This window comes from Scaptodrosophila lebanonensis, unplaced genomic scaffold (assembly GCF_003285725.1).
Source record: "Scaptodrosophila lebanonensis strain 11010-0011.00,11010-0021.00 unplaced genomic scaffold, SlebRS2 tig00000089-arrow-pilon, whole genome shotgun sequence".
Taxonomy (NCBI): domain Eukaryota; kingdom Metazoa; phylum Arthropoda; class Insecta; order Diptera; family Drosophilidae; genus Scaptodrosophila; species Scaptodrosophila lebanonensis.
This window is the reverse complement of record NW_022060565.1, coordinates 4,008,663-4,028,210: the sequence shown is the minus strand read 5'-3', so window position 1 is coordinate 4,028,210 and position 19,548 is coordinate 4,008,663. Positions and strand designations below refer to the sequence as shown.

Below are 19,548 nucleotides of genomic sequence, written 5' to 3'. Positions count from 1 at the left end.
TTAAGTCTTCAACGAAAATATTGGTACTATTTGAACGTCTTTGCTGGCAGCCTATAATTACTAAATACCTGGGGCATTAACAAACAACAAAAACTCTGAACTTTTGCAGAACGCAGCTTATTTTGTGCAATTAGTTCGGATATAAAATACTTTCGTTTAGTAGTACTTTATAAAGTAGAGTCGTTTTATTTATTTAATTATTTTTTATTATTATAGCATTTAAAGGTTTAAATGCGTTTTATGGCAAATTTTGTATTTCCGATTATTTCAGTCAAATATTGCCAGGAGTAGTTAGCACCTACGCGTCCACATGTCACAAATTCAGTGTGGAATGTCATCTCTAAAGGAGTCAAATATTAATTTCAATCTAAAAGGTGGGCTCACTCAATTCTACCAGCATTCCATTATTTTTAAATGTAAACGTACATATATTATTGTGACTTCACAGAGGTTATACGAATATGTCGATGAGAACACAGATTAACGGATCTGTGTAATTGCTACGCACTCACTAGGCTTACATACATACTCGTACATACTTACATATGTGAGAGCGCACTTCGTTAAAGAGCGAGAGTGGCAAAAAAAGAAAAAAAAGAAATTGTGAGCAGGAAAGAGAGAGAACGGCTGACAGCTGTTGAATTAGTCTGAAGGTCGTCCGCGCAATTGAAGAAAACCCGAAACCGAAAGCTCAGCCCAGCCAAGTAGTAGTGAGTGACGTCTCCTGCTGGCCAACGAAACGGTTCGAAACGGTTATAATGTAACCAACCGTTTCGCAATGCAATGCAACAACACACAACAGGAGCCAAGTGAACGAGACAGCATTGGAACGCTTCGCTGCCTGTCTGCCGCTTGCACTTAACTGTATGTGTTTGTGTGTGTGTGTGTGTGTGTGTGAGTGAGCGCCAATGCTGAGCGCATGCGCAACTACTCATACACCAAGTGAACGAGACGCAGCCGCTGCCGCCGCCGCCGCCGCCGCTACTGCTGCCTCTGCCTCTGCCGCTTGCAACAAGAAAGCCAGGCCAAGACAAAACGTCGCACACGACTTGCTATTGTGGCTCAGAAACGCAACGGCTGCCAAACGAGGTGGATGCCTTTCCAAAACACAAGCCAACCAAAAATAAATAACCAAACAGTCCCTCAGTCAGTCAGTCATTCAATCGAGCCCCCGAAATTGCCGTTGCCACGATTGAAATCGAGACCTATTTTTTCTTCATTATTTTCTTTCTTTTTTTTAAATTTTTTTGAAATGAAAGTGCACAATAACAAGAAAGCAAAGTGTATAAGTGATTCACAATAACAACAACAAGCCAAAATCGAAGTCGCGCGTGAGTGACGGCCGCTGGCAATTGACAACTGACCATCACTAAACACGTTAAGTGCCGCCAAGCCAGTCCAGTCAACATTCCATTGTGCGCGTCCCGGTCCGTCCCCAACCCGAGTCCGCATCGAATCCAATTGAATTCTCCAAAGAAATGAGTGAATTGTTGTGAGTGCGTGAGTGGACGACGTCAAAAAGAAATACGCGGACAGGACGTTTCATCTCAATCTAAAGGCGTTACGCGCATAATATGGTTGTGGTGCCCGCTCTGGGCGCCGCAGCCGCCTCTGTGGGCGGTCTGCTCTTTAAGGCCAGTGCCGCATCCAAGGCGGCAGCCACTGCCGGTGTAGCTGCCGTCGGTGCGTCCAAGCTGGGTCTGGCCATTGCGGGCGCCATCAAGCTGACCACCACAGTCATTGGCGTGGGCAAGCTCACTATTTTGCCCTTCCTGATCGCAGCCATTGCCTACTATAATTACGATCTGTTCGATCCAGAGAATCGGCCGTTTAATGTGAAACAGGTTGACTTGGCCTATGACTTCATTGTGATTGGCGGCGGTTCTGCGGGCACGGTGCTTGCATCCCGTCTCTCCGAGATACCACACTGGAAGGTGCTTTTGCTCGAGGCTGGCGGTCATGAGACGGAAATATCAGATGTGCCGTTACTCTCGCTCTATTTGCACAAAAGCAAAATGGACTGGAAGTACCGGTAAGTAACAGCTAAGATGGTAATGTTCTTTCTGAAGACTCGAAGCACTCTTTTGTGCCCCAATTATAAATAGCTCCACCTCCCTTATGAAGGAGAGCAGTTCTGTGCAGAGATTCTCAAGATTCTTCGTCCTACTTCAGGGTAAGGCAGGACATCATCCTGCAGGCAGTGGCTGCCTTTTGCTTAGATGGGCAGCCTAAAAGATTTTTAAGAAACATCGTTAGTAACAAACGAATTCCACTGAACGAATTCTTCACCATTGATACCTAAAATTACTGCCGGGAAAACTTAAATGTAATGTCAGGAACTCCCGAATAAAGAAAAACAAAAAGTAACAAAAAATAAAAAACGAATATCAGAACAATGTAAAGAATAAGCCTTACAATCAATGCATACTCCTCCTTACACTTTAAGTCAATCTTAGGGTCTACAAGGTATTACAAAAAAAGTATACCTCCAAGATGGATTTAGGCACTAAATTCTTTTAAATTTTGATTGAGTTGATTTCTACTACACCTGTAAAGGTTTTTCAGCTATCCTCTACCGTTACATTCAGATGAACGTCAAGAATACTTTTGAGTTTTTTGTGAAAAACTTAGTTGAGTCGAGCTCGCATCTCACTTTTTTGTTTGTTTATTGTTATGAGCCGCTAAGCGGCTGTCGGCTAAGTTTTGGAGGGAAACGCCGACCTTCACAGTGACACAGTGATCTACAAAAGCTACTCTACACGTCATCTTTGGTGTCAACTCGTTTGTGAGTGTATGTGTGTGTGTGTGTGTGTGTGTGTGTTTAAGTGCCGGCCACCCCTTGGTCAAGTTAAACAATACCATGTTTTGGCCCGGTCTCAATGCTCCAACATTGTTTAGGCATGAATAAACGTTGAGATATCAACTTGACATGCAAATGGCCAAAAGAAAAAAGCGTCAAGACGCATGGGCATGACGCGGTTACATGATGTGCCATTTCAGTCAGTGGCTGTACAAATTAGTGACAGCCTTAGCTAGTAATTATCTCTTTATTTTTTCGCACATCTAAGTTTATGGTTATTGTTGCCAAAAAGCAAACCACATGTGCTAAAAGCTGCACATTTCGCATTCCGCATACGCACTTTTGTGCACAGCATCCACTTAATTGTTGGTACAGTAAGAGCCCGCCTAAACGAATAATCAGCTACTCATGTTCAATTTGCTTATTAGCTTAATAATTTATCAATTACTTAAATGTAAATAAGGTAAATAAAGTATATTTGAAACTTTGAAAACTTGGCAAAGCGTTTGAGCATGATATTGAGAAACTCGTTCGGTATGAACCCATAAAGCAAGTAAAGGTTAATTGTTTGTTTAATTAAGTTACAAACAAAATGTTTAAGATATGATTTAGACTAAGTTTATTCTACTTTTGATTGCATCTACTAGACACTACAAGTTGAATTTAAATTTTTATTACTGATTAGCAGGAAAGCTAGATTGTTATGGCAGACCCTGCAAAGGGTTTATTACTTGAAGCATAATTGGAGCTTCGAAAAGTTGAAGCCCACTCCAACACGGCGAAAACTTAAGAAAGAGTAAGTTTACATTTTATTCAAAACAATCATCAAACCAACCAAATATTCCAAGTGCGTATTTATGAGACAAAATGTCAGCCTTAAGCGTTTATATTCTATTTACATTGCAGTTAAACTTCCCAAAAACAGAAAGAATTATAACAATTTAAGGAATTATTCGATTTGCTTGAAATTTAAAAAAGTAGCAGGGGCCACAATCTATTCGCATTGCCTTAAATCATAACAGTTTAAGGGCGAGAAATATCAAAAGATCCAAATAAATTTGTAATGTTCATGTTAAGAGCACGTTTAATTGCAGCGGGTTAACGGCAGGCATGTCTAGATCGCGCTAATGGTATGGGAGATGGGGGACACCCTAAAAATGTAGCTTATAAAAACAGATCGATTTTTAAAGCTCTTTCAATTGCTTGCGAAAGAATAATCTTACATCTGTAGAGCAATTAATTTAAGAGATCAACCAATTTCCAGCATAGCCCATTTACAGCCCACAGACTTTTTACTGTACATATAGTACATGTGTAGTTTCCCTATGGCCTACGCCATTGCGCATACCATATTTCTTGTTGCCACTCAACCTTGTCAGCCACTGGCCTACGTGACTGCTCACAAAATATGACTTTCAGGCAGCAATCTCTTCATTCTCACACGGGACTATAAGAGCTACCTACAGCAGTAGAAGCAGAAGCAGAAGCGACAGCAACCGCAACAGAAACTACTTACAATTCAATCTGTTCGGGTAGAATGTGAATGTATTTGTGAGGTTGGTCGCATAGTTGTGGTTCATTAGAGATTTTCGATTGCAATTAATGCGAACAATAAACGAAATTGATGCGACTGCTCCGAATTAGAACAAGCTACCGTTAGAACCTCAGCATCAACGGCGATGCCGCAGAGTGGCAACTGGTCAGGGTGCCCCTCCAGTCACGCGGCATCAACCGATTGGCTGAGCCTATCGCATTGCCTATTTCATATGCATCTTTGTGGCTTCATTATAGCAACAGCTGATCGACTCTATGGCGCTGCTGCCGCTGCTCATTATTCATGAGCTGGCATTTTCGGAATATTTTGAGCATTTCCAATACCGTAATCTATTTAACTGTTTAGGGCGAGGGCTTGGCTAGGCCGGCTTCGGCCTGACAACAAAAGCCTAGCAGCGCTCCATTGCTGTTGTTGTACAAAAATTTCACTTTTTGTGCCGGCGATTTCATGCTCGTATCTGCAGTCAGCCAGAATTCCATTCCATTCAGTTTCATTTCATTTGCGTATGCAACCAACTCTTGGCTCTTACTATACTTGTATATGTATGTGCAATATAATTGAACTGGCCAAGTGAACGACTGACTGAATGAGTCCCCCATGCCCCCGCGTATGCCTCATATAGCGCATATCCGACCACTGCCGATATATCGCAAACCGGGCTTGCGGCTAATGCAAACGAAACATACAAAATGAATTGAGCTGAGCTCAGTGTGGCAATCAAGCGACGCCGTATTTTGCTTCTTTTTTTTCATTTTTCTTAACTTTTTCGAGCATTACATAATTTGGCTCAGGCTCGTGAGCACAGGCGGGCAAGCGCCTGCTCCCAGCACCGTCTGGGCCGGCAAGAGGCCGTGTGAGAGCGTGGAACATGGAGCTGCCGTCAATTGAGCGCCAATTGCCCACAATTTGGCAGCTCATTCCTGGGTTGCCAGATAGTTGTCACATTATTGCAATACCGGCCTTTTAGTGTATAATTTTATTTATAAATAAACAATATAAAATTCAGTATAAAATACTTATTGGCGAAGTGAAGAAGGCGGTGGCGAAAATATTTCTGGCATTGGATACCAGTATTCTTTCTTCTGAATCCAAATTCTAAAAGTGTGATTCAATAACACACAAAATTTGCTGGAACATTAGTGCAAGCAGTTGAAACTTATTTTAGAAGTGAAGAAGGCGGTGGCGAAAATATTTCTGGCATTGGATACCAGTATGCTTTCTTCTGAATCCAAATTCTAAAAGTGTGATTCAATAACACACAAAATTTGCTGGAATATTAGTGCAAGCAGTTGAAACCATATGCTGGTGCTTTCGCCACTACATGGATTTCTAGAATACCAATAAATTCTATATATACAATATTTAAAATTAAAATCATTAATTAATGAATATATAGAAAATGAAGCTGCATTGTTAACTGTTCTGAAAAATATTTTTTTTTCGGTTTTTTTTTCCGTAGTTTATTCATTTTATTAAGTCGTTAGTTAGCTTTGACCTGATGGTAGGTCCCCTACATAGGTACTATAGTAATCCACTTAAGGATAATTTTAAGCATAATAAGGCCTCTTCCCATTTCCGGATTGTCTAGAATTTGTCAACAAATTTGGGCAACATTTAAAAGGCGAATAGGTCGTAATATTTCTTTAAGAAGCAGAAAATGAAAATGAAGTTCGAAAAGGATTAAATATAAGCTAAGAAATTAAAACATCACCAACAAACTTTGGAATGAATTTCTTATAAAAAAGTATGGAAATAATAGGGTGTCGTTTTGTTCGGTTGGAGATTTATGAGAAATGTTTAAGTTCAAGTAGATTGCAAATAGCTTTTAAAAGTAGCTTTGAAAGTCGGTGTTAAGAGGGGATTATTCTGACAGATAATAATCATAGTTATCGTGCTGGGTTCTGCGAAAGGAAATGCAATTTTTGCTAAATATTTGAAATCACCGATTTTTAAATCTAGAGATGATTTGATAGTAATATAGTAGTATTTGGATCACCATTTCGAGCAAAGCAAGTTTTGATCAGTAGAAATGAATATGTTTTTCCTCTCAAATATTACTGCATGCCGGTTCTCTTTTCTCTTAAATTCGAGTCTCGAATCAATTAATTCGGGACGGACTGGCAACGCCAATTGGCCGCATGCAACATTCATTGCACACGTTTTACTCATTTTACAGTTTGTATATTTGTTTGTTTGCTAACGGCATTTGCAGCTTATAGGCCGACAACGACACTTGAATGTTTGAGTTTGTTTTGTTTTTGGCCAACAAAAACGTGTGCTATTTGCCATTTGCATGCAATGCCTGCGCATTCCAATAACAATGACAGCAATAACGACAACAAACAATTCTATCAGCAAGAAAGTGGTCGGCCGGGCTGTTAGTCAGTCATGCATTCAGGCAATTTATCAATGAAAAGAAAGCAACTGCTAATCGATAAGACATGGATTACGTTTCAAATACCAATGCCAAGCTTATTATTATTGTCGCTGTTCGACTCGAAACGAGCGATTTGGAGACGTGGGAAAGTGGTGGGGCAAGGCTCAGTCAGGTTTATTGGAGACCTTTGGCTTGGCCTGTGAGGTTTTGGGGCAAGGGCCGCTTATGAAATCGAAACGAAAACGATATTCGAAGCTTTAAGCGATATCCATAAATCGACAAAGCACTGCACCGCACTCTGTCGATTAGTTAGCACTAAAATATTGGCCGCTTGAACTATGGTGTCAGCTGATAACGCCCATGACGGATCTGAGAGTCAGCAGAACCGCATCAAAATGGTTGATGGCTGGTGAGGCCGGCCTGTTGTATCCTAAGGTTTCGCAATCATTATTGGCAAGCAGGCTTTTAACCGGATCGCATATAGGCGAGAAACTGGGTTAATCGGTAATATCGTAGTGGTATGTACATACGTGTAAGTTTATGGCATGGCACTGGAAATGACATGAAATGGAATGAAACGCATTGAGGCTGAGCTGAAAGTTGGTTATCAACTGAGTGTCTCACTGCCTACCAGGCCATCGCAATGAGCGCAATTCACAATCAAAAAAAAAAAACACGAGAAACAAAAACACAACAACAATAAGAAATAAACATCTTGATGAGACAAGTGCCGCTCAGCTGTGGCGAATGGGCAAGCGAACAAGCGAGCGAGCGAGCCCCACTCGACAGGCTTCACTAAGCCGCTAAAAGCGTCAGCAGGGCGGGGGCACATGTCAGTCGGTTGTTTGTTGCTTTGCTCAGGCCTGTGGCCGCTATCAGATATGTGTCAACATGGCTATACGAGTAAGACTTTTTTTATTTCATTATTATATGTCCACTTTGTTGATCGTTTTTGTGGCCATTCGATTGAAAATCGAAAGACTTAAGACACAAACGTGCGGCCTTCCTCCTCCGCAACTTCATCTTTATCTTTGTCTTTGTCTTCCTCTTCGTCTTATCCGCCATCTTACAATTAAAACTCACATTACATGCATTGACACAACCCTTCGGCACAGTTCATTACCTGTAATGGCAAGAAAATAAAAATGTTATTAGACAACAGCTTTTATGGCATATAGAAAAGGCAATTATATGCGAATGCATATTCATATTCATATAGTATGTAAGTATGCTCGTATACAAATTTTGTGTCATGCGTTAAAAGTATTAAATCAACACCCAAAGCGCTTATTTTAAAGTTTAATGCCAATCAGCCAGAGTTATAATCTATTTTTATGACGTGTATTTTTATGAGGGAAACGCAACCACATATCTGATCATAAAATTTTACTGAGCGCTAAAAAAATTTCCACATCACAGCAGGATAATGAAGAAGACGATACAAGCAGATGTATTATTTGATTGCTAAAGCAGCGGTATTTCACCACAAAATTATTTATATTTTTATACCCTGTCCCCAGAGGGCATACTAGCTTAATGCAGAAGGAGTCGTGGCAGATCCATACAAAATTTATATATTCCTAATCAGTATGCCTGGAAGGGTCAATATTGGGATTTCACTCTGTCCGTAGGAATTTCAAGAGTAATTACAAGAGCTGGAAACAAACAAACCGAGTTTCATTATGATAGACCGTTTTAACAGAAAGTTATAGCCATAAATATAATTGCTGCCCAAGCGCTGTCCGCAGCTGCTGTTGATGTTGGTGCTTTGGTTGACGCATAATTAATTAATTAATTTCTATTTCTAAAAGCATATGTACAGAGTATTTCACAGTCGGGACACCCGACTTAAGCTTCTCTACTTATTTAGATATGCGCTTTCCACCCAAATTCCCTGCCTTTTTTAACAATAAAATACATATACAAGTATGTATGTACATAACACAATGTTTAAAGACAGACTCTGTGCAAAAAACTGAAATAAATATTAGAGTATACTCTAATTTTAGATTACATTTTGGTCGTGTTGTTTTTGTATTTATCATATCATATCTCCTGTTCAACGTGGATTCATAAAGGGTCGGTCTACTACGACCAATTTGCTGGAATTAACATCCGCGGTAAATGAAGCATTCACTCTAAAAATGCAGACTGATGTCATTTACACTGACTACAGTAAACCATTTGACTCTGTGAGCCATGATCTTCTGCTCTTTAAGCTTAGTCGTATGGGATATCCCTCCACTTCCGGATCTTGCTTAGGTCGCACATTTCTAAGCCCGTTTTTGCATCATCAGGTGTGCCTCAAGGTAGCCGTCTTGGCCCCTTACTTTTTAAATTATTTACCTTGTCACTCTCTCTTATTCATATGTATGCTGATGATGTGAAACCTATTCTGCCTTCTGATAAAGACCTATGTATTTCATTTTCATCGTCTACAGGATGATCTGAACTGCATGCAATCTTGGTGCTTAGCCAACCACTTGCACCTCAATTACTCATTTAGTCACGTATACGATATATTGACTGTTGAAGACCTTGGGGTTTCTTTTTGATTCCAAATTGAGCTTTAGTCTTTACATCTCTAGTATTATCAATAAGGCCAAGGGATTATTTGGATTCATTAAACGTTGGTCCAAGGAATTTAACGACCCTTATACCACTAAACATTTGTACACTGCTCATGTGTCAGGAAAGTATTGAGTCCGTTCAGAAGTAATTCCTTCTTCTCCTTCTTCTTCTCTCTACTCTCAATGTGGTTTAAGCTGGGATCCCAACCTCTGCTTGCCATCATAATCTAGCAGACTGATGCTGTCTTCTTTAATAAATCGTAGGACTCCACTAATTGGTTATTGGTGAGGTAGACTCCTCTGCTCTCTAAGGTGTCCTTGAGCCCAAATTTCAGCTTCATAGCTCTTGCCGATTGGGCTGTGGGCTGTTGACGCGGTTTCCTTTTGCGCCCCATTTTTTTACAGGAAAACTCCCATGTTTCAGTCCCCAAGAACAAATTAAAAAAAAAACAAGTATACAGTTTTTCTAGGATTTAAAGTGTGCAGTTAATCAGGTGAAAATTGTAGATTTTCCATACAAACGTTGGAGCCCGTTTTCCCTCCTTTGGTGCACGGATTTTCCAAATCCGCCAGCATAGATGAGCATTTCAATTTCGAATTGATTGGAAAATGCAAACGTTAGCAAACATAAGAATCACATAAATCTATATGTATATGAGCTATTGTCGAAATTTTACGCATAGACCCCTCGAGGGCAAACAGACAATGCAACGGGGGACAAATAGCCGTCAGCTATAAGCCATATTGTGATCAAATAGTCAAAAACTTAGCCCTTAAATGTGCAAAAGAGCGAGTGAATGAGCAAGTAGGGACTGAATGGGCTCTATAATTGTTACGTTTATGTGAGCTAACTGTTAAATGGCTAATAAAAACGCCGAGAAATTGCGTCAGGCCCTGGGCCTGAGTGGAACTCTCAGCGGGATGTGGGGTGTGGGGTGGGGCAGCATAGACCAGGTCGAGTTGCTGGGCTCAACAGCAAGGCATGCGAATGAAGCGAAAGTTTTTGTTTGCTTGTAAGTTGTTGTTACACGATGCTGTTGTTGTTGTTGTTGTCGTTGTTGTGGCACGCACCTGACTGTCTTAACTGACCAGGCGAGCAACTGATACCCATACTTCCTACGCCAAACAATGCGGGCACAATGGCCCGAATCGACAACGTGTTGCCTAAAACTGCTGCTGTTTGCAGGTGGGCGTTGGGCGTGGCAGACACATTTATCATTGATCATCACTGACGGCATCAAATAATGGGCTCGCAAATCACAAATCACACAACAAGCGGTCCATATGCTAATGACAAAGTTAAACAAACTGTTGTTGTTGTTGTTGTTGTTGTTGTTGTCGCTGTCAATGTCGACGATGAAAAGCGTGAAGAAGCGCAAACATTAAAAGGAAATGGGCAATAAATAAATATAAACACGAACTGGTTAATAGAAATGAGCGCCCAAAATGGCCAACACACTTTCGAGTATCCACTTGCCATTTCTTGCAATTATAAGTGCCTTTCAATTAAAATGCGTGCCCAATTAAATGCTGCTAATATTTAAGGCCAAGCTTAACAGCTCATCACATAGCAGGCAGTTAATAGTTGGCCGTTGGCAGCTGTTGGCCATTTGTGCGCTGTCATTGCTAAGCAGCTAAAAATTAAGAGGCAGAGTCAAGACTGCTTCCTACAATTTCTTTTTGCAGACCTTAATCGTTTTCTATTCCCCCACAGCTGCTGCTGTTGTTGTTGCTGCTAAGTTGTACTTGCTTTTCCATTTTCCTTGCTTGTTGTTGTTTGTTTCTGTTTCTGTTTTTTTTTTTTTTGTTTTTTGCTTTCCTTGCTGCATTTAATAATTTCTGACGTTGGCGCTTTTCATTGTTGGCAATTGTGACTGAACGAACGCACATAAAGCTGCAACAGGTTTTCCGTACAGACATTTCTTTCCGTTTTCTGCCAATGAAATTAACCAGATATATTTGTCATGTTTTACAATTTGTTGTTGTTGCTGCCATTATGTAGTGGCATATAATTCGTTTGTATTTAATTTACGTGCTGTAGCAGTCGCACTATACCCGTAACTTCCTCTACCATTTGCCAAGACAAACAGACCGACAAATTGTAAGCATTTTGTTTAAAACAATTTGTTGCGAGATCTCGCTGAGCAAACGAATGTCAGTGCTGGTAATGAATGTAAATACTCGTTTATATGTAACTCAAAGATTGTATCGTGGTGTAACAGACAACTACTACTATTACTATACTATTATTTGACAAATGCTCGATTAATGCCCAGTTAAAAACTAACGTTCCCTCTTCAAGCTAAATACATGATCGGTTTTGAAATTAGAAATCTATTACCATACAACTATCTGGAAAAATCCACAATATGCTTAAAAAAATAAGGAGTTATTAAGAGTATTCTATGGTACTCTGAAATGAATAACATTCGAAGCCCTTCCTACAAGTTCTACTACAGCTCTGATTCAATTTTGAAAACTCTTTAAAAAACGCGCATAAGCTTTTGCTTATCAAGCCAAAAACTAATGTTCCCTCTCCAAGCTCTTTTAGAAAACATTATGGCTTTTTAAATTGAGAAGTTTCTACATACTCATACAACTATATCGAAAGTTTCTCTAATAAGTATGCTTCAATCAAAGTTCTTAACAAAATTATAAAATTAAATTCCTTCAAAGCGCTTCTTTTAAACTCTACTACAGCTCTGAATTCATTTTTAAAACTCTTTCAAAAACGCGCATAAGCTTCTGAACACTCATATACCTAAAAAGCTAACTCACAAACTTCTATCAATTTCTGGAATATGCTTACAAAGAAACTCTTAACAATTTTCCTAACTATAAAGCGTTTCTACTATTATCCCAAAGCTTATAGATTCTAGATTCTACCAAAAATAGTTACTACGAACTACAGTATCGTTGTAGAATATTTATGAGCTTTATATATATATTTCGTAATATACCTTTATATTAACTGTATACTTTGAGTGTCATCTTGAAGTTTCCAACATTATTCTCAACACTTTTTAAAATGCAGCGGAACAAAAGCACCAAGCATATACATGGATAAAGAACTATATTTCTTGATCAATTCCGAACTATATAGTTGAACTTCTATAGAATTTCATATACATTTCAACATCACAGCTTTAAATAGAAGAACAACATTTCTTTATGTTCAAATTTAAATTATTTAAATATTCTTATTATTTTTTGCTTTCCACTTATTGATTCAACATTTAATACGACTCGCCAATATTTATTTTTGTTTTACACAAATGCTTCTCTTTTTAAGTGCGATCTTAGACCAATTTTGTTGAAAACTCAAACGGTTTTTTTAATATTTAATTAATTAAATTAACTTTTTACTTTTTATAATTATATATTCATTAATTATTATTAATTGCTAATTAAGTGGCAAGCTCAATCACAAGTAATCCAAATTAGTCATCTGCAGAATATTAACACTTTAAGAATCTCAATGAAGAAGAAGGAAATACAATTTTTTTACTTTTACTGGAAATGTTGTTGAATAACAAATAATTTTACACAATTAAGACCACAGCAGACAGACAATTATAACACTCACAGTTGTACAAGTATGTTCGCACTACGGCAGACAGTTGGCATGGTAAAAAATCGTGCAGGTGTTGTGTGTTTACAGAGAATTGGTGTCGTGTTCACACGGTCGGCAGCAGACCCATTTCCAAACGAGTTGCATAAATTTCACGTCTGCATATCTATTGCGTCCATATTTGTGTTATTAGAGATAGTCCATTGAAGGTTCTCGAGCAACGTTTGAATCATCTAAATTCTCAAATTTATTTAGAAGGAAATTCAAGTTTTCTAAACAGTTTTATCAACTATCAAATTATTTTGTAAGACATACGCTGTTTTCGGCAACATCCTTCGAATAATATTATTTGCAATTTCAATTTAATATTTTCAATTTCATTTTAAATTCAAGTATTCTACATTCTCAACTGCAAAAGACTCGATTAATGTCTACCGGATGGTATTCAGACTTTAAATTTTGTCTGCAGCAGACTCGATTCGGCAAATTAGTGGAGGTCTAAGAACAATTCTTACGAACATTTCAATTAAAACTTAACATTTCTGAGTTAATTTTTGAACTAGACTCACCAATTATCTACTCTTGAAAAACTCGGCGTTCAAACCGACCATCAAACAGTGTCGCCGATAATTTGCTAAGTATACGCTGTTAACAACCTTGTCGCAAGGTATTTAAGAGCTTGCTTTTTTTTGTTTTTGATTACAGCTGACGAAACGAAATAATTGTTTCGGTCGCAATTCTGGTACCGGTTTTATTTCCCACTTTTAATCAAAATCAATGCAAATGCCAAATACATACAAGTATGTATGCTATGTCTCGATGAACCAGGCAGCCGAACACGTCCATACATACATACTATACATAAATTTGTACAAACATTTTTGTGACTAGTTATAAGTGAAAATATGACAGTTTGTTTCGCAACACTTTTTAACAATCGCGCTTGTAACTTGTTGCTGCAACTTGCGATATAAATTGTGCTTGGCAATGATCTGTGATCCGAAAGGTACAGCTTTAGCGGATTCTGAGGAAATGTTTAACTGATGTTTATTGATAAGCTGTGAATGGAACAAATTTCTGAATACATTGCATTTATTTGCCAAAAAATCGAGCTCCAACAAAATTGTAACCGGTTCAATTCTTAAATAAATTAGTGTGGCCTTAATTTTTTTTGATTGCTGAATTCTTCATTGGTCTCTTTTATTTAGTAACTAAACTTGAAGTTTTAGCATAGCACGACGTGTGGCGTGTTTAACTAGTTTTTTTTTTAATGAATAATAAATAATTGGCTTTGATTTGTGGTTGACATATCCTGTTAAACACCAGCTTTAAAAAAAAAACCAGATCAATGGATAATAATTGCATGTTGAATTGGGGTTGAAAAGTAAAGATGACGTTAGAGGGCAGAGGAGTCTACATCGCACAAAGGAGTCTACATCTTGTGCAGAAGAACGACAAAAAGAACAGTCCTCGCTTAAAAGTTTCCAGCTGAATCCATAGAAAGGCTAAATTAGGAATATCATGTGGTCTGTCTCAATCTCAATCTTGTTCTGCATACTACTTAGAAAAGTGTATAAATGTTTTTTTTTCTATAAGGATCATTGAATAAACATTGGCTTTGTTTGTTAAAGTAGCCTTGAAGTTGTAATCGAAAATTAGCCCAAGATCTTCGACTATCGATACACGTTGCGATGGCATAGTGCCAATCGTTTAAGTGCCTAAATGGGCCATAGTCCGGTAAAAGGTCATGAACTTACAATTAGCTCAGATGATACTACAATCTCTACAAATCATTCGTTAAAACTTGTTCAATTTGAAACGTTACTGTTTCCTAATGGCTTAAAGATTTTTTTATTAATCTGACAATTCATTGATGCTATATTTTGAAATGTATTGAAAACTTCAAATTTTATTTCGAATCTAAAATATTTTCAGCTACTAGACTTTTATCGTTTGATTTTTTGCTATATTCTACTTTTCTCTCTCAACTGATTTCAAAGCGTGTAAGCCTAATGCCATTTACCGCATTATGCTTCCAATATTAATGAGTAATTAGTGTTTGGTGTTTTCCAATGATAGCTTCCCATTATCGTTCAACTCTAGCCATTATGTCATTCAAATTGAAACTATTAGCAAAGACTCTAATAAATCTTAACCTCAATATGCAATTGCTAAGCCAGAGCTTGTCACGTTTGCTGCCTTATCAGAGTTGTCTTTTAACACTTCATCGCTTGGGCAATCGATTGTTGACGTACGAGTACTTGTACTTCACTGTAATGTGCGCGCCAAGGCAATTGTGGCAGTTAAATGGCTCTCTCAGCAGCCATAAAGATGTTGACACTCCAAGCCAGAGCCCTTTTCCCCGACGCCGACCATGTGGGCGATCAACGTTTCTATTGAATTGGGATTACGTGTCGAGTCCAGCAGCTCGTGCCGACGCGTCTAATGAGTGTTTAACACTCGGCAACGTTGTCAGTTATGCTGTAATTAAGTTGGCCAGTAGCCGGACTGCTGCTGCTGCTGCGCTGCTGGGTTTGTCAGTGACCATGCCAGTGTGCAGCAGTTCTTTTTTTGCCAAATCATGACCATGGCAGACAATGTAAGCTGCGGGGTTACCAGCCATTTGAGGGCGCTGTCACTTGGCTAATTCACTTTCATTATAGCTTTTTCACATCGGGTTTTCGCTGATTAATGCCGCAAGCGCACAGCTAACAAATTTACTTAATGCTTGTCTTATTATTTCTACTACTTATCTACCTTACGTTTGAAAGAGGTTTTTGTTGTTTGTTTGTCTTTCTTTGAAATCGTTTAATAGTTTAAACGACCTTTCTAACATGTTAGTTGGTGTGGCAGCCTTGGGGTCATGGTTAATTATTGTGATACCCAGCTGGGAACAACAATTACAACCACAACCACAAAACAGTAAGCTATTATGAAAACCTTTAATTCCCATTTTCCCATCTGCAGACTTTAACTTAAGCCTCCTAGTTAAAAAATCTTGGCAGCTTTCTTCAAAAGATTTAACAAATTGAAATTAAATTTGCGTATTCCAAGCATGTTTACTAAAAATATGGAAATATGTGGAGAGAAAAGATTGAGTTTGTTGGTGGTTTGTGTATAATTTTTAAGATATACATATTGAATCCAAGTAGAATAGAATTCCGGGAAACTTTTCAATTCACATTTTGAGATACTTTCGGCAATTGACTTCTCAGTTGAAATACAGTCCTGCTCTTCAAGACGAAACTGTTTCCCAGTCAGCCTAAATCCCGCTCCCATTTCTGTGGTGGACGTAATCAAATATCTGGGTCATCATATCATATCCTTGACAGAAGACCCATCTGGAAGCGGCAAAGAACTTGGCCACAAAATCGAAGCTCAAACTAAGAAACAAGCTATTACTATTGCAGCAATATAGTTAGCACGTAAGACCACTGTACATATGCTTACATATATTTAAGATTAAGAGAGAGCATAGAATAAGAGAATATAAACGAATAAAATTATGCTCGAGTCAGTTTGGATTGAGAGCCGAAGTAAAGCGCTGACTACACTATAAAAGAGTATCCTTAAGCCAATCTGGACATATGACATCCACGATATTTTTCAATAAGTTGGTGTTCCTTATATCATATATTCTTGTAAATTAGCAAGACTCAGCACGAACTTGGCCATAAATCAACTTGACAATAGTACCACCAACAGGAAACTAGAGAGACTTCAACTGTTAGACCTGTCCTTCAAGGAATATAACATTCGTAGAATTTGGGAATGAAGTATTCATGATCTACAACAAAACCGTTTTATGAGCAGATTAAATAATTTTTTCAGAGTAAAGAATTTAAGTCTCCACATCTTAACAGCTCTCTCGAATGCTTATTGGAGACCTTCAATGCTTCTACGTAGCCCTCTGAGATCAACCCTGAATAGCCTATCATATAAAATAGAGTTCTATGATAGGCTTCATTGACATAAGTATTAATTACCCTTTACTGTACTAATGCTCTTCCACCTTTTATGGTTTCTGCTTTGCAGCACCCAACCACAGGCAACCGCATGTCAGGCGATGAAGGATAAACGCTGTTGTTGGACTCGCGGTAAAGTCTTGGGTGGCAGTTCGGTGTTGAATACGATGTTGTATATACGGGGGAATCGGCGCGACTTCGACCAGTGGGCGTCATTTGGCAATCCGGGCTGGTCATTTGAGGAGGTGCTGCCCTACTTTCGCAAGTCAGAGGATCAGCGCAATCCGTATTTGGCGCGCAATAAACGCTACCATGGCACAGGTGAGCAGACAATATAGTTCGACGTCTGGAGAATTGCTTATAACTTGATCGCTTTGTTTCAGGTGGTCTATGGACTGTGCAGGACTCGCCTTATAATACACCCATTGGACCGGCATTTCTGCAGGCCGGCGAGGAAATGGGCTACGACATTGTGGATGTGAACGGTCCACAGCAGACGGGCTTCGGCTTCTACCAATTCAACATGAGACGTGGCTCTCGCAGCTCTACGGCCAAGTCGTTTCTACGACCGGCGCGCCTACGTCCCAACCTGCATGTTGCGCTTTTCGCGCATGTTACAAAGGTGCTTACGGATCCACGAACCAAACGTGCCACCGGCGTTCAATTCATCCGGGACGGGCGCTTACAGAATGTCTATGCCACACGTGAAGTTGTGATGGCCGCCGGCGCTCTTGCCACCCCACAGTTAATGATGCTCTCGGGCGTGGGGCCAGCTGATGAGCTGGCCCGTGTGGGCATTCCAGTGGTGCAGCATGCGCCGGGCGTGGGTCAGAATCTGCAGGATCATATTGCGGTCGGTGGCATTGCCTTCCTGATCGACTATCCCATATCGATTGTGATGAAGCGTATGGTGAACATCAATTCGGCGCTGCGGTACGCCATTACTGAAGATGGCCCGCTCACGTCCAGCATTGGACTGGAGGCGGTGGCCTTCATAAACACTAAGTACGCGAATTACAGTGATGATTGGCCCGACATGAACTTCATGATGACCTCGGCTTCGGTTATGTCAGACGGCGGGACGCAGGTGAAGACGGCTCACGGACTCAGCGATGATTTCTACCAGGAAGTATTTGCCGAGGTGAACAATAGAGATGTATTTGGCATCTTTCCCATGATACTGCGCCCCAAAAGCCGAGGCTACATCAAGTTGGCCTCGAAAAATCCGCTGCGCTATCCGCTGCTCTACCACAACTACCTCACTCATCCGGACGATGTGAACGTGCTGCGGGAAGGTGTCAAGGCCGCGGTGGCCATGGGCGAAACACAGGCTATGAAGCGGTTCGGCGCGCGCTTCTGGAACAAGCCATTGCCCAATTGCAAGCACCTGCCCCTGTACACCGACGAATATTGGAACTGCTTTATACGGCAATATACGATGACCATCTACCACATGTCCGGCACGGCGAAGATGGGCCCGCCATCTGATCCGTGGGCGGTTGTAGACCCAGAACTAAGGGTCTACGGCATTCCCGGACTGCGCATCATCGACGCCAGCATCATGCCGACGATCACGAATGGCAACATCCATGCGCCCGTCGTGATGATCGCCGAGAAGGGCGCCGATCTCATTAAGCAGCTGTGGCTTACACCGAGCATAGGGCCGCAGGCGCAGCCTTCGCAGCAGTGGCGCAGCAAACGTGCGCTTATCAATGAGACGGATAACGCGAGGATGCCGGTGCAACAGTGGCCGCTGCCGGTGTCGTTCTCGTAGCAGCAACCAACGTTGGGGGTCCCGCCCAACGACTTGTCCAGGGAATCGCTTAGTTGGGTAGCGTTTAGTTAGAAAATTATTGTGTGCTTTTGTTCCGGCAAACAAATTTAATTTATTAAGCTCATGTTCGCTTGCTCCACACTTACGGCTCCGGCTGCGACTCTGCCCCAGCTGCCCGTATTAACCCCATAGGTTTGGTTACCTCATGTTCCCAGTGTTTGGTCTCCCCACCCCCGGACGCGTCGTTCTTAGTCACTAAGCGCTTCATGTAAATATCCAGTCATTTATGCTAATGTGTTTGTGTTTTGAATTTTTTTTCTTCGCCGCGTACATTTCAGTACCTCAATTAGCTGTTAGTAATCGATTTTAAGTTGGATGCGAAACAAAAGCAGTGTAAACATCGTACGAATATAATACAAATGTTGTATTAGTTTCTAAAATAAATAAATACTGTTGCAGTGCATTCAAAACCTTTCATTTAGTTGGTACACGAACCGCAAACAAGACGCAACGTCTGCCTACAGTTTTAGAGGCCCATGGCTGTGTGTCTGTCTTGCAAGTTGGAAAAAGCTGGCTTACACCGATCTGAACATTAACGGACAATAAACATAATGCTAATAAGCTTTTAAATAACATTGTGCATAAAAAGCTGGCTTACAGCGATCTGAACATTAACGGACAATAAACATAAAGTTAATACGCTTTTAAATAACATTGTGCATAAAATGTTACGGACAGTTTTTTGTCAACAAAAAAGATCAATAGTTTTCGGATGACCCTACGAAATAAACAAGATATATAGTATAGTAAGGAAATTTAATTCCGATATCATGAGAAACAAGCAATTCCTATAATTTGGAAACTTTAAAAATATAGTATATATAAAACATTTTTATAAATGAAGGGAGCATCGCAGCTGACAAGAATCGAATTTTA

General features: G+C 39.9%; 2 protein-coding genes across 2 annotated transcripts in view; one reads left to right on the top strand and one right to left on the bottom strand.

Moving 5' to 3' along the window:
• LOC115626698 (flotillin-2) overlaps positions 1-19,548 on the bottom strand; it is a 131,762-nt gene that overhangs the window by 44,614 nt on the left and 67,600 nt on the right. The gene's annotated exons all lie outside the window — the stretch shown is intronic.
• Positions 1,575-19,013, top strand: LOC115626690 (glucose dehydrogenase [FAD, quinone]). Its single transcript, XM_030522118.1, has 3 exons — positions 1,575-2,032; positions 16,909-17,159; positions 17,222-19,013. Exons 1-3 carry the CDS (start codon positions 1,575-1,577, stop codon positions 18,610-18,612), a joined length of 2,100 nt encoding a protein of 699 aa, XP_030377978.1. The 3' UTR covers positions 18,613-19,013.

Coding starts and splice junctions, on each gene's coding strand:
- LOC115626690 (XM_030522118.1), top strand. CDS start 1,575: ATGGTTGTGGTGCCCGCTCTGGGCGCCGCAGCCGCCTCTGTGGGCGGT. Junction 2,033..16,908: donor AAAATGGACTGGAAGTACCG/GTAAGTAACAGC, acceptor TCTGCTTTGCAG/CACCCAACCACAGGCAACCG. Junction 17,160..17,221: donor TAAACGCTACCATGGCACAG/GTGAGCAGACAA, acceptor GCTTTGTTTCAG/GTGGTCTATGGACTGTGCAG.